Below are 24,704 nucleotides of genomic sequence, written 5' to 3' on the forward strand. Positions count from 1 at the left end.
TCTTTAGAAAATGTGCGCATATTTTTCTTCTTAGGCTCAATTTCTGGGGAAAAAGATGTTTAACATAATGTACCTGAAAAAGTAAATACATTGACCTTTCTGCCTTTCCAAAAATATTGCTGACCATTTTTCAGCAGTTACCAAAGCCTGTAGCTGTATTTTGTTTAAACTAGCATATTTTACTATTACTTTAATGTACATTTAGCAGAAGCCTGAAGCAACTTATACTGAAATACTCCCATTTTGATTGCATTAAGTCATGAATCAGGAGAAATCCAAAGAGGTTTCTGATCACTTAATAACCAAAAACACACCAGAGAACAGTCTGCTGTCTTTTTGAATTACGTATTTTATAAACCTTGTTTTACAGGCACATTTGTTGTGATAGTCTACAAACTCAGATGGAGTGGATGGCCAATGTCTTCATTGCCCAGGTACGATCTTGGTTTCACCTCTCCAGCAAAGAATAACCACTGCTCATAGGAAATGTTAGTGTGATGTACAAAGCATTTTTTTTTTTTAAGATTTTATTTATTTATTCGTGAGAGACAGAGAGAGGCACAGGGAGAAGCAGGCTCCCAAGGAGCAGAGAGCCCGATGCAGGACTCGATTCCAGGACCCTGGGATCATGACCTGAGCCGAAGGCAGACACTTAACCATCTGAGCCACCCAGGCGCCCTACAAAGCATTTTTAATGAGTTTTGTGTATGCTTTTATTTTCTCGTTTATATGATTTTTAAAATATATGAGAATCCAAATTTATCCATTACTCTTCGAAAGAGAGCTTACTGTCTTTGTTGAGGCTTCTTTTGTTGGCACTCCATCAACTCCTTACCGTAGGAGAGGTGTACTGCTTCAAGATGGTAGTATAAGAAAGAGGAACTTGTTTTACCAGAGTCCCACATTCATCTTCATTTAGAAAAGTGTGCTGTTTTCTTTCTTGTTCTCCCTATGGCCGCCTACTCCCCCACCCCCAACCCTAGCCTTTCCAGAAACAAGGACAGGAACCTGCATTTCTTTAATACTTACTGTGTGCTGGATTCTTCAGAAGAGTTAACTCATGTATTCTTTGTAACAAACCATGCAGGGGGCGTTGCTTGTAGATGAGGGAATAAAGGTAACAAAGATTCTCTAACTAGCTCAGCACCATACATACATTTAGTTAGTGGTTTAAACCCAGGGGTGCCAGAAACTAATACCTATACTCAATTCCCCATTTAGTCTCCTCCCTATAGGAGGACTGTGTCTTTGGGGGAAGGGTTAAATAGTCTCATTAATAGGATTGTTTCTTTCCCCTCAACTTGTTTGGCTGAATTCCCAGCAGTGCTTCCCAAAAGAGCATTGAAATTCACTGGTAACGATTAAGCTGCCACTCTTTATTACTGAGGACATACTTCCCTGTTTCTCTGATAAGTGGGAAGTTAATTCACCCCCAAATTTGGCCCTTACTTGTTTTGAAACCCATTTTCTCTCTTCACTTACTAACCTTTCCGGTGGTTAATAAACACTGCTCTTCTCAGTCTGACGCTACTGTTACTACCTGAAAACACACGCAGAAAAAGACTGTTTTTAGAGACTTTTCCTCTTATTTGTGACTTTTCAGAAATTCAGATATTTTAAAAAGAAAGCAAACTAGTTCTGAAGTGTTTTAGTAAAATTGGAACCATAGAGTCAAAACTGTTACAGTGTCTGTGGTACAACTACTCTGATTTTTTGTTGTTTTTATAATTGAAGTCACTAGACTCTGTGGTTGAAAATCAAGGTATAAATAGAAATAACCAGAAAGCAAAGGTTGCTCTCATGGCCAGCTTCTTTCTCCCTGCCTCATCTGTCCTTCATTGTCTTGGCCCCAGAGATTCAGCCCAATTACTTCTCCTCTGCTCGTTCCACTTCTTTGGATTAAGATAAACACAAAGGCCTTCTTGGATTTAAGGATTTAATGGCTCACTTCCATAGGGAGACAGGAAACTAGCAAATGTTGATATATATATGTTAACACACACACACACACAGTAAGTGCTCCTTACAAGGAGTTCTTTAGGGTGTGCAGAATACTTTTCTAATATCCAACCCCATCTGCACCCTGATTCAAAAGCTCTCTAGATTTTCACTTATGTGTCACATTCTCAGAGAAATTCTCTCCCTCATCTTCAGACCAGTCGGACGTTCAGGCTATAGGAACCCTGAACATTCTGTACGTCAGTTGTATTTCTAATTAGAAAGCGTTGTGTAATTAGATTTTTCATTTCTGCCTCTCCTACTAAAACGTAAACTCCGTGAGAAGAAGGGCTCTGTCAGTCTTGTAAGACCTGTATGGACACCTTCACCGGAGAACCCAATACCATTTACAAAGTACATCGAGCCCCACATTGGGCTCCCTGCTCAGTGGGGAGCCTGCTTCTCCCTCTCCCTCTGCTGCTCCCCCTGCTTGTATGCTTGCTCGCTCGCTCTCTCAATATTTCTAAAATAAGAAAGGGGAGAGAACGTAAATAATTTGACAGAATTTCAAATAGATATTAGTTTGATAAAATAAGGGAAAGGAATGGGTGTGACTGAGGTAAGGAAGGGCACTAACTAGGAAAGGTTCTCAGGAAAATGCCTTTCCAAATAGCTGACAGGTGTGTGGAGACATGTCTGAAATTAGGGAGCAAATCATGCAGGTATGCAGGAGTGGGGAAAGCATTCCAGTTACAGGGGCCAGCAAGGACAGGGTCCTGAGATGTGGTTCTATGAACATCATGAAGGGCTGTGTGCACGAAGATGTAAAAAATGAGGACACCACTAAGCATATCATATAGTCCCCATTTAGGAGTGTGGGGAACAGGAGAAGGATTTGATCTGATTTATATTAACTGGAGAAATAATAATTTAGTTTGTTGAGGGCACACTATTGGGGGTCCAAGATGGAAGCAGGAAGAACAGCTGTGAAAAGATGGGCAGCTCAGACTAGGGTGGTAACAGTGGACACAGTGAGACATTAAGATTCAAGAGTAGTTGAAGGTGGAGCCAACAGAATTTGCAGATTGATTGGCTACAGCAGTTTGAGAGAAGGAGTACAAATCAAGGAAGAGTCCTAGGATTTTTTTCTAGCCTTGGGCAACTGGCAAGTAGAAGTGATCAGAGATGCAGAAGAAAATTGAGAGTTCTTTCAGCCATATGAAATTGGAGATGTCTGTTAGACATACAAATAATATGCTGAATAGCAAAATTGGATCTGTAGATCAAAAACTCAGGCAAAGGATGCCTGGCTGGCTCTGTTGGAAGGGCATGTGACTCTTGATCTCAGGATTGTGAGTTCAAACCCCATGTTGGGTGTAGAGATTATTTAAATTAAAAAAACAAACCCTCAGATGAAAATTTGGGGATGCAGTGTAAATTTGGGGGAAGTCAGTATTCAGTTTGCATTGAAAGCCCTGAATTTGGGGTAGATATGAGAATATAAAATGAAAGGAGGGTATGGTACAGGGAGAGGAAGAAAGAAAAGGACAGAAGCAGCAGCCCTGGGGCATTCCAAACTTTAAAGGTTAAGCCGAGGAGAAAAAAAAGAAATGAGAAGTGTTGAGAGGAAGAAAAAACAGATAACCAGTATAGAAAATCCAGTCAAGGAATTTGCTATGCAGATAAATAAGGCTGTGTGACTAGAGAGAAAGAAGAAGAGGTCAGGGTAGGTTTTGGGGTTTCAATTTATTTGTCTTTAAGATGGGAGGGTATGTACTTTGCACAGATGCTAATGGAGAAAATTCAGTAATTGGAAGAAAAAATTGACAGAAGAGGAAAGTGATTTTTTTTTGTATTGGAACTGGGCTTTTTTTTTCCTTCCAAGTTTTTATTTAAATTCAAGTTAGTTCACATCGTATAGCACTGGTTTCAGGAGTAGAATGTAGTGATTCATCCCTTACATGCTCCACACGCAATGGGCTCATCCCAAGTGCCCTCCATCATCCCTCAGTTTGTTCTCTGTAATTAAGAGTCTTTTATAGTTTGCCTCCCTCTCTGTTTTTATCTTATCTTGAGGAAAACGATTATTAAACCAGCAGAGGCCCTGAGCAGACATGAAGCAATGCGAACAAGTGCACATTTGTTCATCATTGCTGAAAAAATCGCTGTGCACCAGAGTGTCAGACATTATTATTGACTATATATTGTAGCCCATTGAGCACTTTTGACTGAAGAGAAGTTATGTGTAACCAGAGTAAATACTAGGAAGAAAAGGGAGCCTCATTTATATGGCTAAAAGATGCAGGGAGAGTAGTATATTTCATGGTGGGAAAATGAAATTCTTCAGTGAGCTCACCTTCAGTGAGTTAGGGAGGGATATTGGAAGTGTAGGGGTGGAGGAAAGGTGAGAAATAATCTTCAGAGAGTAAGGAAGCCAGTTGCACTATAGTAAAACTTCAACTTAATGCTGAGTGCTTGCCTGAACTTTATAGATTCATCTCACTTTAAATTTAACCTTAGAGTGACCATCTTTTTTCTTCATCAATTGGTAGGCACCCATAGAGTAAGTAGAATTGGGTTTAATTAGGTTGGGGGCTTTGCCAGGCAAGTATGATGAAAGGAGAAGTAGCACAGGACTTGAAGGTATTTATAAGGAGGTGATTATACTTCATGACTATGAAATCTATGACAGGCTATGAAGGAAGTGGGGGAAGATGTGGAAAGTAGGATGATGTTAGAGAATAGATTGGAGGTCTCAAGGAGTCTAAAGAAGTGAATAAAACTAAATTGTTAGCTGGAAAGGTAAGAGGTCAAGGTCAGAAAGGTCGAGGCAGACTCATGTTCATTGCAGCATTATTCACAATTGCAAAGGTATGTAAACCACCTTAGGTCATGTCAAATGATCTAAGTCCAAGGATGAATGGATAAAGAAAATGTGTGTGTACACAGACACACACAAACATTATTCACCCTTAAATAAGAAAGAAGTATGAACTTGGAGGGCATTATGCTGAGTGAAATAAGCCACACAAAGACTGCAAGTATCACTTATATATGGAATCTAAAAATAAGAGTTGAACTCCTAGAAACAGAGATTGGAAAAGTGGTTGCTGGGTGGGGAAATAAGGAGAGTTTGGTAAAAGGGTACAAACTTTCAGCTGTAAGATGAACAAGGTTTGAGGATCTTATGTAGAACACGGTCACTGTTGAGATAGTTAATACTACACTGTATCACTGAAATTTGTTAAGAGTAGAAGTTAAATGTTCTCACCAAAATAAATGAGATGATAGATGTCTTAATTGACTTGATGGAGGAGAATCCTTTCAGTGCATACATAGATCAAATCATCACATGGTATATCTTCAGGATCCTGTAATTCTGTCACTTATGCCTCAAAGCTGGATGAATGGGAAAAAATAGAAAGTGGGAGATAGAACTGAAGATTTTGGGGTGTGATCATGGTTATAATAATGAAAGATCCTCAGCTATATGATCCATGCAGTATGACTCTTGGGGTCACTTATAAATAACTATAAATGTCAGAATGTATTACTAGGTACAGTGTTTTGTATGTTGGGAAAAATACCTCTTGGATCAATCTGGTAAGAACTAATTAGTATACACAATGTAGTATATCATGTCAGAAAAAAAAAATACGTATTTGAGACTGCGTTTGCTCTTACGTTTCTCTGATTATCATTTAGCACATGCATTATACATCGGTGAGTAAAAGTGTAAGCATAATCCATAGGCTTAATGAATTCCTTTCCAGCCAATTTTCTTTGAGCTTTACGTGTTGGGAACATCCCAATTATATAGTATCAAAATTATTTTTACCAAGTTTGGGGCTGTGACATAAATATAGCATTACAAAGCTTGTAATTTTCATTTAATAATTTACCATTACAGATTTGCTGAACCAAAATAAATGCTTCACTAAAATTCAAGGGCAGATCTGATGCATAGACAATCTAGCAATAAAGATCTATACTGTAGGATCAGTGAAGATTAAATAAGATTATAGTTATATATGTTAAGTGAGATTGTATAAATTTATATGATATGCATTAATGAGATAATGCACACTGATAAGCACCAAGTCTGACAGTATATTCCTCAATATAATCTCGCCATTATATATGGGTACACAGTCAATATTAATTGAAACGAACTCTTTGCTATAAAAGTACTAATTGCAACTTAAGATAGGAATGTGTTGAATCATAAGAATAGGCATTTAGCTATATAGTTTACCAAAAAGTTTTCATTTCATCAGAACATATTTGTAAAGCTTATCATTTTATAATTGGTATTCTATATTTCTTTCATAGATAGAAAATCAGTTTGGATTGAAAATCAGTTTGTTTTGCCAACTTCTGAAAAGTTAATCTACCCTGAGGAGTAGAAAAATTCTTTTTAAGATTTTTCTTTTATATGCATATCTGAAGGATTTATCACTCAGGGGCTTATATTTTTACCTGTGGATATCTCTCCCCATTGCAAAATTAATTTTTCTCCAGTCATATCTATAGTTCTTCAGTTGGCCAGAATATATAGTCAGTAATTTGAGAACAAATGTGCCATACTCTTTTTTACAGTGATTTCAGTATAAACGTCTGTGTGCAAGGTAATTTCTTTGGAATTCAATTAGATGGGAAAGTAACATTTTTCAAAAGGTCATAAAATGAGGCTAATTTTTCTGATAGCTGTGCCTTAGGTTGAATTGAGGACTATATGAGGTTAAATTATTTTTACGCTAAGGTTACCTTTGGGGGAGGGAGAAAATGGATGCATAGTTACTTTGATTACAGGGCCGAGAAATATAGACAAGTGTATTATTTTTTCCCCACAAAGAGATTTGCCAATTTCCTCAAATATTTTCCTCCTTTTGACTTGATAAGTAGTACAGAAGCCATGGATTTGAAACTTAGAAATTGAACTGAGACCGCAAAGCTCTGTTCACTTAAGGGTTTTACATCCTCAAGCGATGCTCCTGCCAGAGTCCACAGCTTAATTACAAATGGCTTTCTCATGGAAAGCAGATCATTTGATTTGGATATATGGAAAAGGAGCCAAGTGACTCTATAACATGATATACCACATAATAAAATCACACACCAACAGCAAACAATTGTGTTTCCTCAGCATGAAAATGATATATGGCCACCAGCTGGAAAGGAACGAAAACGTTCTATAACCAAAAATCCCAAAATTGGAGGTTTGCCTCTGATTCCCATCCAGCATGAGAGAAGTGGAACCCAAGGCCGGAGAAATATTGAGGTAGGTTAGGATTTTATTTGTTTTATATTAATGTACTTAATCACATTAAGACATAAGAAAACAAATGCTATAATTAATTACTTCTTTGGCTTCAAAAGCACAACAATAATCTTTGGAAAGCATAGTAAGTTTTGTATTTTAACTTTTCTTAAAGAGTTTTAATAATGTCATTGACCATTCAATTAAATATGCATAATACCACTTATTTTCTTATCCCTCACATAGCCAAGCAATTTTAAATGTGTATACAGAAGTCTGCCTGGTAAATCACAGTCTCAAATTAGTCTTACAAGTTCACTTTTAACACCCTTACAATAAGCCCAGGGCCGATTATGTCTGGAGCCATGGTAACTAGACTTTCTAGTAACACAATCAAATTCCAGTGGTTTGGGAACTGATGGGGTGTCGCAGTTAATTTAAGGAACTGCAAGATGACCCCTGAGCATCAATAAAAAAGACCTAGCATCTTTCAGAAAATTTGTTTTCCTTCTCACCTTGCGGGGTGGAGAGAACATACATAGCATCAATTTTGACTTGAAGTTCAATCTCTTCAGGAAAGGAGAAAATCTGTTTGCACTCAAAACTCATTAGATACTTTTGGGTTAATGCATGTTTCAATGCCTTAATTGAGCCCCTCAAAGCAGAAAGAAAAGCATGTAAAAGGTGTTATTTCTTTGGGGTTTGGGATTGAGCTGTTTGAATCTCTTTCTTTCCAAACAGAAATAACTTCTTTTAAAAGACTAAAGGTATTTTAATTTAGTGATCAGATTTAAAAAATATTTTTCCCATGTAGATCTCTCCTTGAACATTTACCCCAGTGTAATATTCCTCTTCACTAAAAGATAAAAGCCATGAAAATAATGGTTATTTCCTTTGTTGCCTATTCAGTCATTCTGCACAATTATGGGTTCCTCAGCTAATCTAGAATCTTCCTAAGAACCCAAATTAGGAGACATAGTTTGAACAAAAGAAGCAAACATGGGAGTAGATGTGCCCTACTGGAACCCCAGCTTCTTCTGATATGGATGAGTTATGGAGCAAAGCAAAAAATAAATTATTAGGACCAAATCAAAATACATTAACCAATATCCAGTATAGAATTAGGATGATGACTTATAAATATATAGTGTAATAATTTGTTACCTAATCTTAAATCCAGAATTTTAGAGACAATTTTTTTTTCCTCTTTTAGCATGCTTAAGATCAGAAAACTGATGAACTCCAAACAACAAAGAACTTGTTATAGGCTTTTAAAAATAATTCCATGAAATACTGATGGCTAGAAAAAAAATTTACAAGTAGTTAAGCTAAATTAACCTTTTTGTAAATGTGGTGATTCAACAAATTTGGCAAAGAAAAATTTTAAATGTTCCAATGTTGGAAAACATTGGAAGTTTAAGAAGCATTAAAACAAAATTGAAATTAAAAATTTCACATGAACCATTGAAATGTTTGTTATAGAATTAGATTCATGTAAATATTTAAGAAAATATGTTTATAAAATGAATCATTTTGATCCTTTGTTTTAAAAAGGGAAAATGGTTTAAAATATTGCTAAGTATGGGGTCACCTGGGTGGCACAGTCAGTTAAGCATCCGACTCTTGGTTTCAGCTCAGGTCATGATCTCGGGTTTGTGAGATCAAGCCCCATGTCAGGAGCCGTGCTCAGTGAGGAGTCTGCTTGGGTTTCTCTCCCCCTCGCCCCACACACACACTTTTTCTAAATAAGTAAATAAGCAATATATTTTTTTAAAGATCTATTAAGTATGATATAAGAAAATTTGATGCTTCAGCCATTTGGTAACTTACCATTTCAAGTCTTGTCTTGATTTCATGAGGTTTTATTAAAATATGTGAGGATACCTCATTCAGGCAGGAAGTCTTCCTGGAAAAAGCAACTTCTAAAATGGAGTAGTGAGCTAGCTGAATAAGCCAGGGAAAGTAAGTTGTTGTCAAAGGAAATCATACAGGAAGAGGCAAATACAGTGCTTAAGAATGTACATGCTAGGTCCCACCTGTGATTTGGGTACCTCCTAACTACACTGTGCTCAGTCTTTTTATCTGTAAGCATGGAGGGATAAAAAAAGGCTCTACCTTATAAGGCTGCTATGATGATTCAATGATATCATACTTTAGAATTTATTAGAATAACGCCTAGTGCACAGTTAACATTCTAGTCAAAATAATAAGGAACTTGGAAGACAATATGGGATAATTTACTCATTTCCAAAATTGTCATTTTTTTTGTCATCTGTAAAACGAAAACAATGAGCAAAGAAGAATGATGCAGTTCCAGCAGAAAATGGTGACCTAGAATCATTGCATGCTTCTCTCCTCTGTCCCCATCCTGGAGCACATAAAGAGGCACATTGGTTCCCAACAGGGCACCATGGCATCCCATTCCAAATTCCCACTTCTGTGACCTTGGGCGAATGAGCATTTCTATTTCTGTGTCTTAAAATATAATTTTATAGTTTAATCAATGTTTATTTACTGTAAATAATGCCTCTAAAGCAGTATCATGAGGATTAGTGATAGGATTATATATTTTATAGCATGGAGATTATCAACTAATACAGTGAGTTTAGTAGTGAAAGTTATTTAAGAGCATTTCTGCTGTAATCAACATATTGATCATTGTATGTATTGCTGTTTTTGAGGCCTCCATAACTAGGGGCCTACATCTGGACATAATGGAAAACAGATGTGGGTGCAGACTAAAGCCACATAAGGGATTTCCTATGAGAACACATTCCTGTGCAGGGAGAAGGACTGCTTTTCAGACTGACCTTTCCATTCAAACAACTACTTTTCTCTAAACATACTCTGACACATTCTCTCTTGCTCCTCTAATTTCATAACTTATCTATCCTTTTTAAATTATTAATGTCTTATCTTGTAAGGACAGTGTAGCACATAAACTATGTCCTCCTTTCTCCACAACATGAAAGGTGCTCCCAGCACATCATATTGTTCACTCGAAGCCTCACTGTCCCATCCTCTCAACTCTTTTTTAAAAACATTTATTTGAGAGAGAGAGTGTTGGGGAAAGTCAGAGGGAGAGAATCATCAGCGCAGAGCTCAACATGGGACTCGACCTCAGGATCCTGAAATCATGACCTGAGCTGGAATCAAGAGTCAGATGCTTGACTGACTGAGCCACCCAGGCCCCCCCGCCCCCGGCCCCCAGTCCTGTCGACTCTTAACAGATCACTTCCCTCCCTCTCTCCATCTTCGTATAAGATTACATCTCTTAGGCTAATACTAAAGTTTACTTGAAATTTCAGCATTACCTGCATGAATACTACATCTAAGAAAATCCCAAAGTCTACCTGCTGATGGTTGAAAGATAATGAGAACTGTTACTATGATATGTAAAATCACTATAGACCCTAAGACACCACTAAAAAACCATTAGAAGTGATAAATGAATTCAGTAAAGTTGCAAGATACAAAGTTAATATACAGAAATCTGTTCTTCTAATAACAAAGCAACAGAAAGAAATTAAGAAAACAGTTCCATTTGCAATTGCAAGAATAAAATAACCTGGGAAAAAACTTAAGTGAATGACCTCTACTCTAAAAACTATAAAACACTGATGAAAGAAATTGAAGATGACACAAATGGAAAGATTCTCTATGCTCATGGATTGGAAGAACCAGTATTATTAAAATGTCCACACTACCCAAAGCAATCTACAAATTTAATGCAGTCCCTATCAGGATACCAATAACATTTTTCACAGAACTAGAATAATTCTAAAATTTGTATGGAACCACAAAAAAACCCTGAATAGCCAAAGCAATCTTGAGAAAGGTATCACAATCCTAGATTTCAAGATATAGTACAAATGTATAATATCAGAACAGTTTGGTACTGGCACAAAAGTAGGCATAGATCAATGGAACAGAATAGAAAACCCAGAAATGGATCCACAGCTACATGGTAAACTAATCTTTGACAAAGCAGAAAAGACTATCCAATGGCAAAAAGTCTCTTCAATAAATGGTGTTGGGAAAACTGGACAACTACATGTAAAAGAATGAAATGGGACCACTTTCTTACACCATACACAAAAATAAATTCAAAATGAATTACAGACTTTAAATGTGAGACCTGAGCCATAAATCTCCTAGAATAAAATATAGGCAGTGTTGGCTTCAGCAACATATTTATGGTACATCTCTTCGAGCAAGGGAAACAAAAGCAAAAATGAACTATTAGGACTATACCAAAATAAAAAGCTTTTGTACAGCAAAGGAAACCAAGAAAAGGCAACCTGCCGAATGGGAGAACATATTTGTAAATGATATCCCCAATAAGGGTTAATATATCCAAAATATATAAAGAACTTTTACAACTCAACGCCACAGTAACAAATAATCTGATTAAAATGGGCAGAGGACCTGAATAGACATTTTTCCAAAGACATACAGATGGCTAATAGACACATGAGAAGATGCTCAACATCACTTACCATCAGGGACATGCCAATCAAAACCATGATGGGAAAAAAAAAACCCTCAATGAGATAGCACTTTACACCAGTCAGAATAGCTGGCATCCAACAGACAGGAAATAGCAAGTGTCAGTGAGTCTGTGAAGAAAAAAATCCCTCATTCACATTCCCCTGTTGGTGGGAATGTAAATTTGTGCGGCCACTATGGAAAACAGTATGAAGGTTCCTCAAAAAATTAAAAATAGAAATACCATACAATCAAGTAATTCCACTACTGTGTATTTACCCAAAGAAAATGAAAACATTAATTCAAAAAGACATATGCACCCCTATGTTTATTGCAGCATTATATGGAAGCAGCCCGAGTGTCCATCAATAGCCAAATGGATGAAGAGGTGTATATGTATTGAATGAAATATTATTCAGCCATAAGAAAAAGAATGAAATCTTGCCATTTGCAACAACATGGATGGGCCTAAAAGATACTGTGCTAAATGAAACAAGTCAGAGAAAGACAAATACAATGTGATTTTACTTACATGTAGAATCTAAAAAACAAAACACAGAAACAGATGCATAAATACAGAGAACAAATGGACGGTTGCCAGAAGGGAGGAGGGTTGAGAATGGGCAAAGAAAGGGAGTGGGAAGTGTACAGGTTTCCAGTTATGGAATTAATAGGTCATGGGAATAAAAGGCACAGCATGGGGAATGTAATCAGATGATATAATAGCACTTTAGAATGATGGTAGGTACACTTGTGTTTAGCATAACATAACACAGACTTGTCAAATCACTATGTTGTACGCATGAAACTAATGTAATACTGTGTGTCAACTATACTTCAATTAAAAAAAAAAGTTTATATTTCTCCTTAATTTTCCTCAGGTAAGAGATGCCAAGTGAAACTTAACATGTTTAATATTTATAAACTCCCAATCACAGCCTTATGCTGGTTAGCCATCATTCTTTGCAGGGGAGGGGTTATTTTGTTGTAGTAAATATATGTAAAAATATAAAAACTGTTCATTTTAACCATATTTAAGTGTAATTATTGGCCTTGAAGTATATACATTCATGTTATGCAGCATCACCAATTTCTCAATATTTTAACATATTCAAATGAGACTTTGGAATTAAGTTAGATACTAAACATTTCATCAGTTTTTAGAGTAGAAGAAATGTATTTACCTGAGATATATAATCATAATTTTATCAGAAAATTCCAAGTTACAAAATGTATAAAATACATTTGTGAAAATACTTGTATTCAGCCTGAATTTGTATGTTTCAATTCCAAATCTGGATTTGATGGAATTTAGGAAAATAGAACATATTATACATTTGAAAAATTTTAAACCGACCTTTAATTCACTATTTAATAAGTTAATGATCACTTTCTAAGTGCAGGCACTGTACTAGGTTCACACTTCAGGGAACATATCAAACAAAAACCCTGCTTGCACTGAGTCTTTCTAGCAGGGCATTCAGATAATCACATTAGATAACTGCCATGGAGAAAGGTGGGATGTTGTCTTTTAAACATTATTATATTGAAGATCTTTACTGTTTATGCTACTCACAATTTCATACTTAATGTTATATTACCATTTTCATTACATTTTCTTTTAATATTCATAACTTAAGTGGTCCCTCAGATTTTTGCTTTCTAGGCTTTGCAATTTTTACTGGGGAAATTTTGAAGACGTTTCTTCAATTGTTGCTTCTTGTGAAAAGAAAAATAACTTTTCTCTTTCCACTTCACCTACATCCTGATCCAATTTATTGGGTATCCTTTCTGTGTGGCTCCATACTGCTCTATGCTTTTGATTGTTTGTTCTTGTATGTTACACTTGATTAAATTTTCATACCCTTTGATAATATGATGGAAGTTCTATATGCCAGAAATTGCCCAGTCACAAGATGTTCTGAACACTAGTTAGGAAAGCGCACCTTTACAGCTCACTGAATTAATGTATACTCTAATCCTCAGATACAAAAGTGGGTTTAATACATAACTATATATTTTTCAGTGTTTCCAGGAATGTATCTGTGGGATTCTAATAGGCATTGTGTGGGAGGAAGAAAAAAACAAAGAAGTTAAACAGATCTTTGTGCCATAAAACTTCTCAACATTTTTAATATACTACTATGTACTGTAAGTCTCAAAGAAGGGGCTGTAGTACAAGTATAGAGCATGTCCCCAAATCACGTGGCCACGGACAGGACACCGTAGGAATTACAGATACACGAACGTATGATGCATTCAAGCAGAAATGAATTGGAAGAGGCATGTTGGAAATGAGTCAATCTGAATAACCTGAGAGACTTCTTTGAAGCTATATGTTAAACGCATGTTAAAATGAATTTCCGTGATCTACCTTTCAGTTGATTTTGTAGCTCTAAGATGCCTGTATTGATCTCTTGGTTAGTAAATTCAGACATGCCAGTTCTGTCGAAGTTAGAAATAAACATGAACATAAGGAGCATCAACATTTAACGCGGCATGTGTCTTTTAAACTTACCTTGTACCAAATCTTGCTTTCCTGTGAAATGTTGTATTTTCTTTTCAGAGTGCCAGAGCAGAACTGGAAAGGTTGCAGCTCAGTGAAAAGCGGGATCAAGAGTTGGGGGATAGCAGCTTAAAGGAGAGAGCCTCCATGGTGGCCCACTGCCTGGAACACAAGGATGAGAAACTTCGAACTCGAACCAGAAAACATCGGAGTTTCAACTGTCTGGAGGACACAGAGGCTGACGTCCTTCATGGGCAACAAAAAAGCCATAAAGGCCTCAAGACACTGAGGAAGACTGAGGACAGGAATGGCAAAGCTGCTTTGGACTCTGATAGTAAGTTACCATCAAGGGTAATTGAAGAGCTTAGTGTGGTGCTGCAGCGGACGAGAACCCTTCCAAAAGACTTAGAGGACGAGCAGATCTTGCAGAAAGAGGTAAAATAGTTCTGCACATTGTCTTTTTTAAATATTGTGTACTGTGTGTGTGTGTGCGAACCAGAAACCAAACAGTAAAATTCGTGGTTTGTGAGATTTGTCTAGCTCTACATAAGCATTTAGATAGCATTTAAAAATATATATGTACATATAAGTAGAAGATGACGCTTTTTTAGGTCTGAACAAAGCTTGTACAGTTCAACTGGAGAAGCATTGGGTTACTTTGAGTCAGCCAAGCTTTTTACAGTAGTTGTCTGTTGAATGGTGTAATTTATGAGCAGAAACCTCAAACTGTACTGTATTGTATAAAATGCTTTGTTTAAATGAAGCCTATGATACTGTGTGTAACACATTTTGCACTTTGAGAAACCTTGTATATTAGGTTACCGTATATGTTTTTAGGTTTACATAGGGTCCACCTTACGGAAAAGAAAGGGAAGTTGAAAAGGGGAAGGATTTATTTTAGTGGCTGCCTATCAAACATTGGAGTTTTAAAAAGAGGCAAGGAGTGAACAGAAAACGAAGGAGGTCAATTAAGTTCTGATCCATAGTGAACCAGAGTGAATCTTATCAATGAGAAACTGCTTGTTAAGAAAAAGTCTAGTGACTGTTTCCCAAAATGATGGACGTTCAGCCAACAACCACAAATAACGGCAGTGGCCACGCTTACTTTCGGTGTTAGTGAACCGGCCGCAGAATACACTCACTACACTTCAGTTCTGCAGAGGGGTCTGCTGACAAGAAGCGTACCCTGCATATGCACAGGACCTGGCATGGACGCCATTTGCACTGTTGCTGTATACTCCTTACTATGGTTTTCGTACAAATTCACTATCACAGGGTTTTGTTATTGTTGTTTGATTTTTTCATTGTTGTTATTTTACTTGGTATTTCATTTCTTATTTTAAGTAAGGTGATAATAGGCTTCTCTGCAATGTCAGAATTAACTGGAGGTTTACAACATAGGGCCATTTGATAGCTTGTCCCACTTTTGGTGGCTACCAGTTCACATTTGATCAAATCTCTTTAAGGGGGGGAAAAAAAAGTCTCCTCCCTGAGCCTAATAAATAATAACAAAGCCCTCTGTTTTTGCTTCCACATCAAGGTCAGCTACTGAGTTGGTGATTTTCCTCCAACAGTCAAGACTACCTAATTATAGTTCACATTAGGAACAGTGCTTTTCATCGATTTCTTAAGAATTTTATTAGGTCTGATGAGTTTTGATTAAAATTATATCGCTAAGCTTTATTTCAACCACTATTTCCCCCTGTTTTTCAGGTGACTTCTTCAGAATCTGTTATACAAAGGCCCATACTTTGGTCAGTCCAATCATAGTATAGTAATATACTCTTAAATGCTCTGAATTTCTTCATTGTAAAATACTAATCACTTATATTTGGTGGTGATACAATATTTTACCATGGGTGTGTGATATTTATGCTTTAAAAAAAATTCCAATTGATTTGGATTTAAAGAAACTGCAGGTCAGTTTATGAAACAGGTATTAGCACTGCTGGGGGAGCCTTCATTTAAAGCAAGAAATGGTATTTAGGAAAAAAAAATCTAAAATAAAACTATTATTCCTAATGATAATATTTATGAGATAAGCAGGCATATGACAACGTTTGACACTGGGAAAGTATCTGGAGTTTTTTACCTGCCTTATCTGAATATTTTTTAAACTGGAGCTTAAAATCTAATAGCCCTGTTTCCCTTCCTTTCCTGTATAATTGTCTCCATTTTTCAAGAGTAAGATAAGGGCTAATGATGATATCTCATATTTTGAATAAAACTTACTTAAAAATGTTTTACAAGTCCATTTGAATGTGATTGTTATTTTCAGAAGTTAAAGGTTATTTTGAAATAAATCCACTCTTCTTTTCCTTTTTAGATATTTGAATATATACTTCAAACAAGCTATGTCATTTTTTTCCTAAACATGTCAGTGTGAATATTGTTCTACTTTAAATGATGAATATACACAGATAGGACACAAACATATTGATGGTACTCTTTCATTTCTATAGCCCTAAATTACTAGACATGGCTTTTAAATATTTGACTTCTAAACAAATTATTACATGATTTATGAAAGTGGCACTGAAAATTCAAAACTAAGCAAAATTGAAGCAAAATGACTTGTGTACATAACTATAATAGCTGCCAATTTGCATTGTTCAGATGACAATTTATAATTCTAAAATACACAAACTGCTTATTGCAAAAGGAAATATTTTTGAAAATGCATCAAATTTATTTGAAGAGACTAGCATTCACATATTTTCATGTTTTCTCAAACTTTTGAAAATCACTATGGGGAAAAGATGATTAAAACTTTTACCGTCTTATCAAAATTTGCACCAAGACTTTCATAATTATCATTCGCTCAACAAAAGATAGAATTACATTTATAATGTGAGCAATTTTCTGTCATGTGTACAATCATGTTTTATCTCTAATCATCTGGAAACGCAAAGAACAGAAATGAATATTAGATAACTAAAATTAATCTGTTTTATAGCTGTTATTTTGAACAATTTTTTATTGCAAATGTTCTAAGTTATATTGTACATTCCTATCTTCTCTGCCATGGCTACCATATGTTGAATGTAAACTTAATAATTTGGATAGCTCTATAGACTTAAGACCTTTTATGAATTATGGGATTCATGTTCAGAATCTAAGTGTCCTCATCTGAGAAGTGGGAATAATACCTAATTTTATATATATATTTATGTATGTGTTTGTGTATATATACAAATATACACATCTCATAGAGTTTTAATAAATGTTACTTATTAATGTATTAGTTTTTCTAGCTCTCCTTTGATTCAAGTCTTGAGACTTCTCATTTTCAAATTGTCTCTATCAGTTCTTTTTTTTCCCCATTGTTTTAAAAATATGCGCTAATACAACACAGTACCACAGGTTGTGGGCTGAATTGTGTTTTCCCACACCCCATATGTTGAAGACCTAATCCCCAGTACCCCAAAATGTGGAATATTTGATGATGGGGACCTTTAAAGAAGTGATTAAGTTAAAAGGAAGTTATTAGGGGTGCCTGGGTGGCTCAGTCGTTAAAGCGTCTGCCTTCGGCTCAGGTCATGGCCCCAGGGTCCTGGGATCGAGCCCCACATCTGCCTCCCTGCTCGGCGGGAAGCCTGCTTCTCCCTCTCCCACTCCCCTTGCTTGTGTTCCCTCTCTCGCTGTGTCTCTCTCTGTCAAATAATCTTTCATTAAAAAAAGAAGTTATTAGTGTAGGACCCAATCAAATCTGACTGGTGTCCTTAAAAAAAAAAAAAAAATTTGGACACATGACAGAAACACCAGGAATGTATGTGCACAGAGAAAAAGCCATGTGAAGACACAGCAAGAAAGTGACCATCTGCAAGCCAAGGAAAGAGGCCTCAGACAAAACCATCTAATATCTTGATCTTAGACTTCTAGCCTCCAACACTGTAAGGAAAGCCCTATTGTTTAAGCTACCCAGTCTGTGGTATTTTGTTAATGAAAGCCCTAGCATGCTTTTATGTTAATCTTAATATAGATATCAAACAGAATACTCCCTGGTACTTATATGTATTGGTTCTTACACTCTTGTTATCCCACCTATCAGAATGTAACACTACATCAATGCAATGAATACAGTGTAATATTACAGCTATCATAATGATTAATGGAGAATAAGAGAACATGTTAAGATATAACTGCTTAGAAGTGTCAGCTAGCCAGATAACTTGAATGCTGAAATAATATAAACCATTGAAAATTTGCCCAGCAAAATTATAGTTTGGGTCTGTTTGTAAAGATTCAAGTTCTGTGACCTCAAGAACACTATTCCAGCAGAGTGAAGATGCTGACTCCTCACACACCTGATAGAGAATACTGTGAATCCTTCCAACGAACAACCCAGAGAGATATTGAGTTCAGTAACTGAGTATTCACTAGAGACATAAAGTCCTTTCAATTAACCCAGATGAGCCAAACCATAAACCTACTGCCTAAGATTGGATCAACACTAACCATCAAATAAAAGTGACATTTGTATCTCATTGGAGGGGATCTGTTCTTCCCCTCCAGTAAATTGTCTCACTTGCTACCTTTTTTATCCCCTCCCATTTTCTCTCTGAAACCTCTTCATTCAGCCTTGTTTCCTGCTATTTACCATAACTGCTCCTGGCAAGGTCAGAACCACCTCATTGCTAATTCAAATGGTCACCTCTCAGTGGTTGTACCTGATCCCCTATCACCGTCTCTAGCATTTCACACAGTTGATCACCCCACCTTTGTGGAATACAACCTAGTATTGGTCTCCAGGATATTTCTATCATGTGGTTTTCTCCTTCACTAATCCATCTTGGATACCTTACTGGATACTCCTCTCTAAATGAATTCCTCTAGCTCAGTTATATAATCTCATAGCTTCAAATAATAGTACATATTCTGACTAAATAGTTTCATTCTAGACTATCCATTGAGCTCCAGACTGTAATTTACATTTCCACTTGAATTGCCCCGTTGTCATTTCAAATATACCATATCTAAAGCTTTTTACATGTTCCTCATCCTTTCCATTCCACCCTCTTCTGCCCTTTCTAGGACTCAGGTACAGAAAGATCAAGCAGATTATTCAGGTAATGATCAACAGAGTTGGCATGTGAATGTCAGCAATCTAGCTCAGAAGTCCACACTTCTAAACTCCACATTAGCTTGCTCAGACCACTGTCCTCTCTTGCCTGAATGATTATGAAAGATGTACTATGTGGAACAAATCACAAATTAATCTTTTTAAATATAAGTAAAGGCCAAATTAGTCTTTTTAAATATAAAATAGTCTCTCCTAACAACCCTTGAATAGCTTTCTATTTCTGCTAAAAGGAAAGTATAAATACAAGCCCAGGAATAATCGGTTTCAATGTACCAACTGCTACTTCTGTCACCAATCTTCACCACCCTCACTTTGATACCAGCATACTTGTTCCTCAGAATCACCAGGCATGAAAATGCTTTAGCTTTGCATGAACTGTTCCCTGTAAGTAACATGCTGTCCAGACATACACATATCTCACTGTGACCTTCATGTAGGTCACCGTCAAATAGTTCCTTAACAGACAGACCTTCTCCGAACATCCCACATAAAATGGCCTCATCACTTTCTATCCCCTTTATCTTCTTACATCATAGAACTTACCACTACCTAACAATTTACATATTTATTAGTGTATATTTTCATGGTCTAATTATTTCCACTAGAATCTGTCAATGTAGGATCTTAGATTACCACTATATTCCCAGTACCTAGAACAGTGCCTCTACCATAGCCTATAGTCACTACTGAAATATGTACTAAATAAATGAAGTCATGGTATAAGGAAATGGTTTGAAGAAGAAAAATGGTCCCACCAAGACCTAGGCACAGTGGATTTAAAAAAAAAAAAAAAAAATCTGTAAAGGCTATTGCTGAAGTGAATAGGAATGAAAGTGGCAGCATTCTGAGGAAGTAGGAACATTCAAGATATTGTGTAGCTGCTCTTTTTCTGGGGGTATTTACAGAATCTATACACAGGGAAATAAGTTGAAAAATCTGGTCTTTGATCAAGTTGAGAGATGTTTTTTGCAGAGAGAGAAATCCATTTTTGGACCCTTGTGTAGCTAAGGAGGCAAAATTGGAGACTCAAGGGACAAAAATCCCAGGAAAAAGGGAAGAATGAAAACTGGCTATAGCTGGCTTTCCTTTTAAGACAATTTGCTGAATAATGATGCCACATAGGGCAGCAGGCTAATAAGTTCAGTGGAAAAGGCTTCAATAGCAGAGTTGAGTTTTTTAACAGGCTTACAGTACTAAGAAGGCAAAGATTCAAGTTTATTGACTATCATGGAGACAGTCCCCTGTGAACATACAAGCTCCAGTTGGAAACCTTAGAGATCCATATGGTCAGAGCATATATGAATTAGAATCTTAACAGAACATGGTCAAAACCACCTCACAACCTCAATTCATCTCAGTCCCTGACTGGGTCAAGATCATCAGCTTTTTCTGCTAAAACAGGAAAAGAGGAAAAATAATATTATGTAGAGTTCACTGTCTGGCATGGAAAAAAAAAAAAAAAGGCATCCCCCTTCTGGTGCCAAAACCAGATAAAGACACTACAAAAAAAGAGAACTACAGGCCAATATTCCTGATGAACATAGATGTAAAAAGCCTTAGCAAAACATTAGCAAACTGAACCCAAAAATACATTAAAAAATCATTCACCATGATCAAGTGGGATTTATTTTCAGGATACAAGGGTGGTTCTATATTCACAAATCAACATGATACATTGACAAAAGATAAAAACCATATGATCATTTCAATAGATGTAAAAAAAAAAAGCATTTGACAAAGTACAACATCCATTCATGATAAAAACTTTCAACAAAGTAGCTTTAGAGGGAATATTCCTCAACACAATAAAGGCCATATATGAAAGACCTACAGCAAACATCACTCTCAATGGTGGAAAACTGAGTGCTTTTCCCCTAAGATCAGGAATAAGACAAGTATGTCCACTCATACCACTTTTATTCAACATAGTACTGGAAGTCCTAGCCATAGCAATCAGAAAAGAAAAAGGAATAAAAGGCATCCAAATTGGTAAGGAAGAAGTTATACTATCACTATTTGCAGGGGACATAATACTATATATAAAAATGCTAAAGACTCTGCCAAAAAAACTATTACAACTGATAAATGAATTCAGTAAGGTTGCAGGATACAAAAATCAATGTACAGAAATCCATTGCATTTCTATACACTTTAATAATGAAGCAACAGAAAGAGAAATTAAATAATCCCATTTACAGTTATACCAAAAATAATAAAATATCTAGCAATAAACTTAACCAAAGACCTGTACTCTGAAAACCAACTTAACCAAAGACCTGTACTCTGAAAACTAACTTAACCAAAGATCTATACTCTGAAAACTAAAATATTTTTTAAAAGATTTGAGAGAGAGAGTGAGCAAGCATGAGTGGGGGTGGGGGGAGGGAGAAGCAGACTCGCTGAGCAGGGAGGAGCCTGATATGGGGCCCTATCCCAGGACCCTGGGGTCATGACCCGAGCTGAAGGCAGATGCTTAACCAACTGAGCCATCCACGCACCCCTGAAAACTATAAAATATTGATGAAAGACAACACAAACAAATGGAAAGATATCCCATGCTCATAGATTAGAAGAAATCTTGTTAAAATGTCTATACTACCCAAAGTAATCTACACATTTAATGTTATCCCTATCAAAATACCAACAGCATTTTTCACAGAACTAGAAAAGACAGTCCTAAAATTTGCATGGAACCACAAAAGATTCTGAACAGCCAAAACAATCTTGAAAAAGAAAAAAAAAAAAACAACCAAAGAAACCTAGAGGCTTCACAATTCCAGAGTTCAAGTTATACTATAAAGCTGTAGTAATCAAAACAATATGGTACTGACACAAAAACATAAATCAATAGAATAGGATAGAAAGCCCAGAAACAAACCCACAATTATATGGTCAATTATTCTTCAACAAAAGAGGCAAGAATATGCAATGAGGAAAAGACAGTCTTTTCAATAAATGGTATTGGGAAAAATGGACATCTATATGGAAAAGAATGAAACTGGACAATTTTCTTACACCATACACAATAATAAACTCAGAATGGAGTAAATACCTAAAAGTAAGACCTGAAGCCATAAGAATCTTAGAAGAGAGCATAGGCAGTAATTTCGCTGACATTGGCCATAACATTTTTCTAGATATGTCTCCTCCAGCAAGGGAAACAAAAGCAAAAATAAACTATTGGGACTACATCGAAATAAAAAGTTTCTGCACGGGGCGCCTGGGTGGCTCAGTTGGTTGGGCGACTGCCTTCGGCTCGGGTCATGATCCTGGAGTCCCGGGATCGAGTCCCGCATCGGGCTCCCTGCTCGGCGGGGGGTCTGCTTCTCCCTCTTCCCTCTCGTGCTCTCTGTCTCTCATTCTCTCTCTCTCAAATAAATGGATAAAATCTTTAAAAAAAAAAAAGTTTCTGCACAGCAAAGGAATCAACAAAACTAAAAGACAACCCACGGAATGGGAGAAGATATTTGCAAACAATATATCCAATAAAGGGCTAGTATTCAAAATATATAAAGAACTTATGCAACTCACCACACAAAAAACACAAATAATCCCATTGAAAAATGGGCAGAAGACATGAACAGACATTTCTCCAAAGAAGACATACAGATGTCCAACAGATACATGAAAACATGCTCAACATCACTCATCATCAGGGAAATGCAAATCAAAATCACAAGGAGATATCACCTCAAATCTGTCAGAATGACTAAAATCAAAAACACAAGAAGCAAGTGCTGGCAAGGATGTGGAGAAAAAGAAATTCTTGTGCACAGTTGGTAGGAATGCAAACTGGTGCATCCACTCTGGAAAACAATATGGAGGTTCCTCAAAATATTAAAAATAGAACTACCTTACAATCCACAATTCATACTACTAGGTATTTACCCCCAAAATGCAAACACTAAGCCAAAAGAATAGATGCACCCCTATATTTATTGCAGCATTATTTACAATAGCTGAATTAGAGAGGCATCTAATGTGTCCGTCGATAGATGAATGGATAAAGAAGATGTGGTATATATACAATTGAATAGGATTCTCCATAGAAAAAAATGAAATCTTGCCATTTGCCATGACATGGATGGAGCTAGAGAGTAAAATGCTAAGCAAAGTAAATCAGAGAAAGACAAATGTCATGATTTCACTCATGTGGAATTTTTTTTTTTTTAACATATAATGTATTATTTGTTTCCGAGGTACAGGTCTGTGATTCAACAGTCTTACACAATTCACAGCGCTCACCATAGCACATACCCTCCCCAATGTCTATCACCCAGCCACCCCATCCCTCCCACCCCCACCACTCCAGCATGTGGAATTTAAAACACAAAACAAATGAGCAATTGGGGGTGGAGGGGAGAGACAAACCAAGAAACAGACTCTTAACTATAGAGAACAAATTGATGGCTACCAGAGGGGAGGTGGGTGGGGGGATGGGTGAAATAGGTGATGGGGGTTAAAGAGTACACTTATCATGAGGAACACTAAGTAATGTATAGAATTGTTGAGTCACTATATTGTACACCAGAAACCAATACAACATTGTATGTTAACTATACTGGAATTAAAATTTAAAAGCTTAATAAAATTAAAAGCAAAAGATAATGATACAGAATAACTGCATAAGAATTTCAGATATAGTTCATATTCAGATACAGTTTACGTTAAAATTACATTTGAAACAACCTTTAATTTCAAGGCAATAAATGGATGGAATATTTTTTTTTTTAAACATTTAAAATTTTGGGAAGATGGCAAAGTAGGAAGATCCTGAGCTCATCTCATCCTGTGGGCACACCAAAATAGCAGCTACATCTATGTGACTAACTGAAAATAATCTGAAGTCCAGCAGAACAGACCTTCCATAGCTAATCATAGAGAGAAGGCCACATGGACAAGGTTAGGAAGGGTGGAGATGGGAATGAGAAACAAACCCCTAGCATGACTGGCCACAAACAGAAGGGACATCACAAGCATGGGGAAATGAGGGGATCAGACCGTGCACCAGGTCTCCCCAGTATTAGGGAACCTTGCTGCAAAGATGAGTCCCCATAATGTCTGGTTTTGAAAACCAGCACAGCTTAATCCTAGGAGCTTTAAAAATCAGCAGGGCTTAACTTTGGGAGAGCAAGAGGGCAATAAGAAACTGAGTTCCGGCCCTTAAAAAGTAAGCATACTAAAGAACTTGGCTCAAGACACTGCAAAGCAGCAGCAGTTTGAAAAGCCCTGGGGTATATGTGAAGGCAATATATTGACTAATCTTAGAACATGTGCTGGAGGGACAGGGATCTGCAGGAGATTTCTCCAGGAACAAAAGCATTGACAGGTGGTATTTTTTCTTCCCCTCCCCAGCCTAGATAGCTAGAATGCTTGTGAGAGCCAGCAATAACACTCTTTATCTATACCTTGCTAGCAGCACCAGGTGC

General features: G+C 36.6%; 1 protein-coding gene across 4 annotated transcripts in view; it reads left to right on the forward strand.

Annotated features, from left to right (window-relative positions):
- Window positions 1–17,433, forward strand: part of ARAP2 (ArfGAP with RhoGAP domain, ankyrin repeat and PH domain 2) — a 185,681-nt gene extending 168,248 nt beyond the window's left edge. For all 4 annotated transcript variants that reach the window (XM_081812499.1, XM_081812502.1, XM_081812500.1 and 1 more), the window contains exons 32-35: window positions 371–434; window positions 7,085–7,219; window positions 14,253–14,627; window positions 15,906–17,433. In XM_081812499.1, the coding sequence (XP_081668625.1) occupies window positions 371–434; window positions 7,085–7,219; window positions 14,253–14,627; window positions 15,906–15,962 (631 nt within the window). In that variant the 3' untranslated portion in view covers window positions 15,963–17,433. The remainder of the gene's footprint in view (window positions 1–370; window positions 435–7,084; window positions 7,220–14,252; window positions 14,628–15,905) is intronic.
- Window positions 17,434–24,704: the final 7,271 nt, after the last annotated feature.

The sequence above is a fragment of the Leptonychotes weddellii genome, chromosome 2, assembly GCF_054177405.1.
Source record: "Leptonychotes weddellii isolate Sample4059 chromosome 2, ASM5417740v2, whole genome shotgun sequence".
Taxonomy (NCBI): Eukaryota; Metazoa; Chordata; class Mammalia; order Carnivora; family Phocidae; genus Leptonychotes; species Leptonychotes weddellii.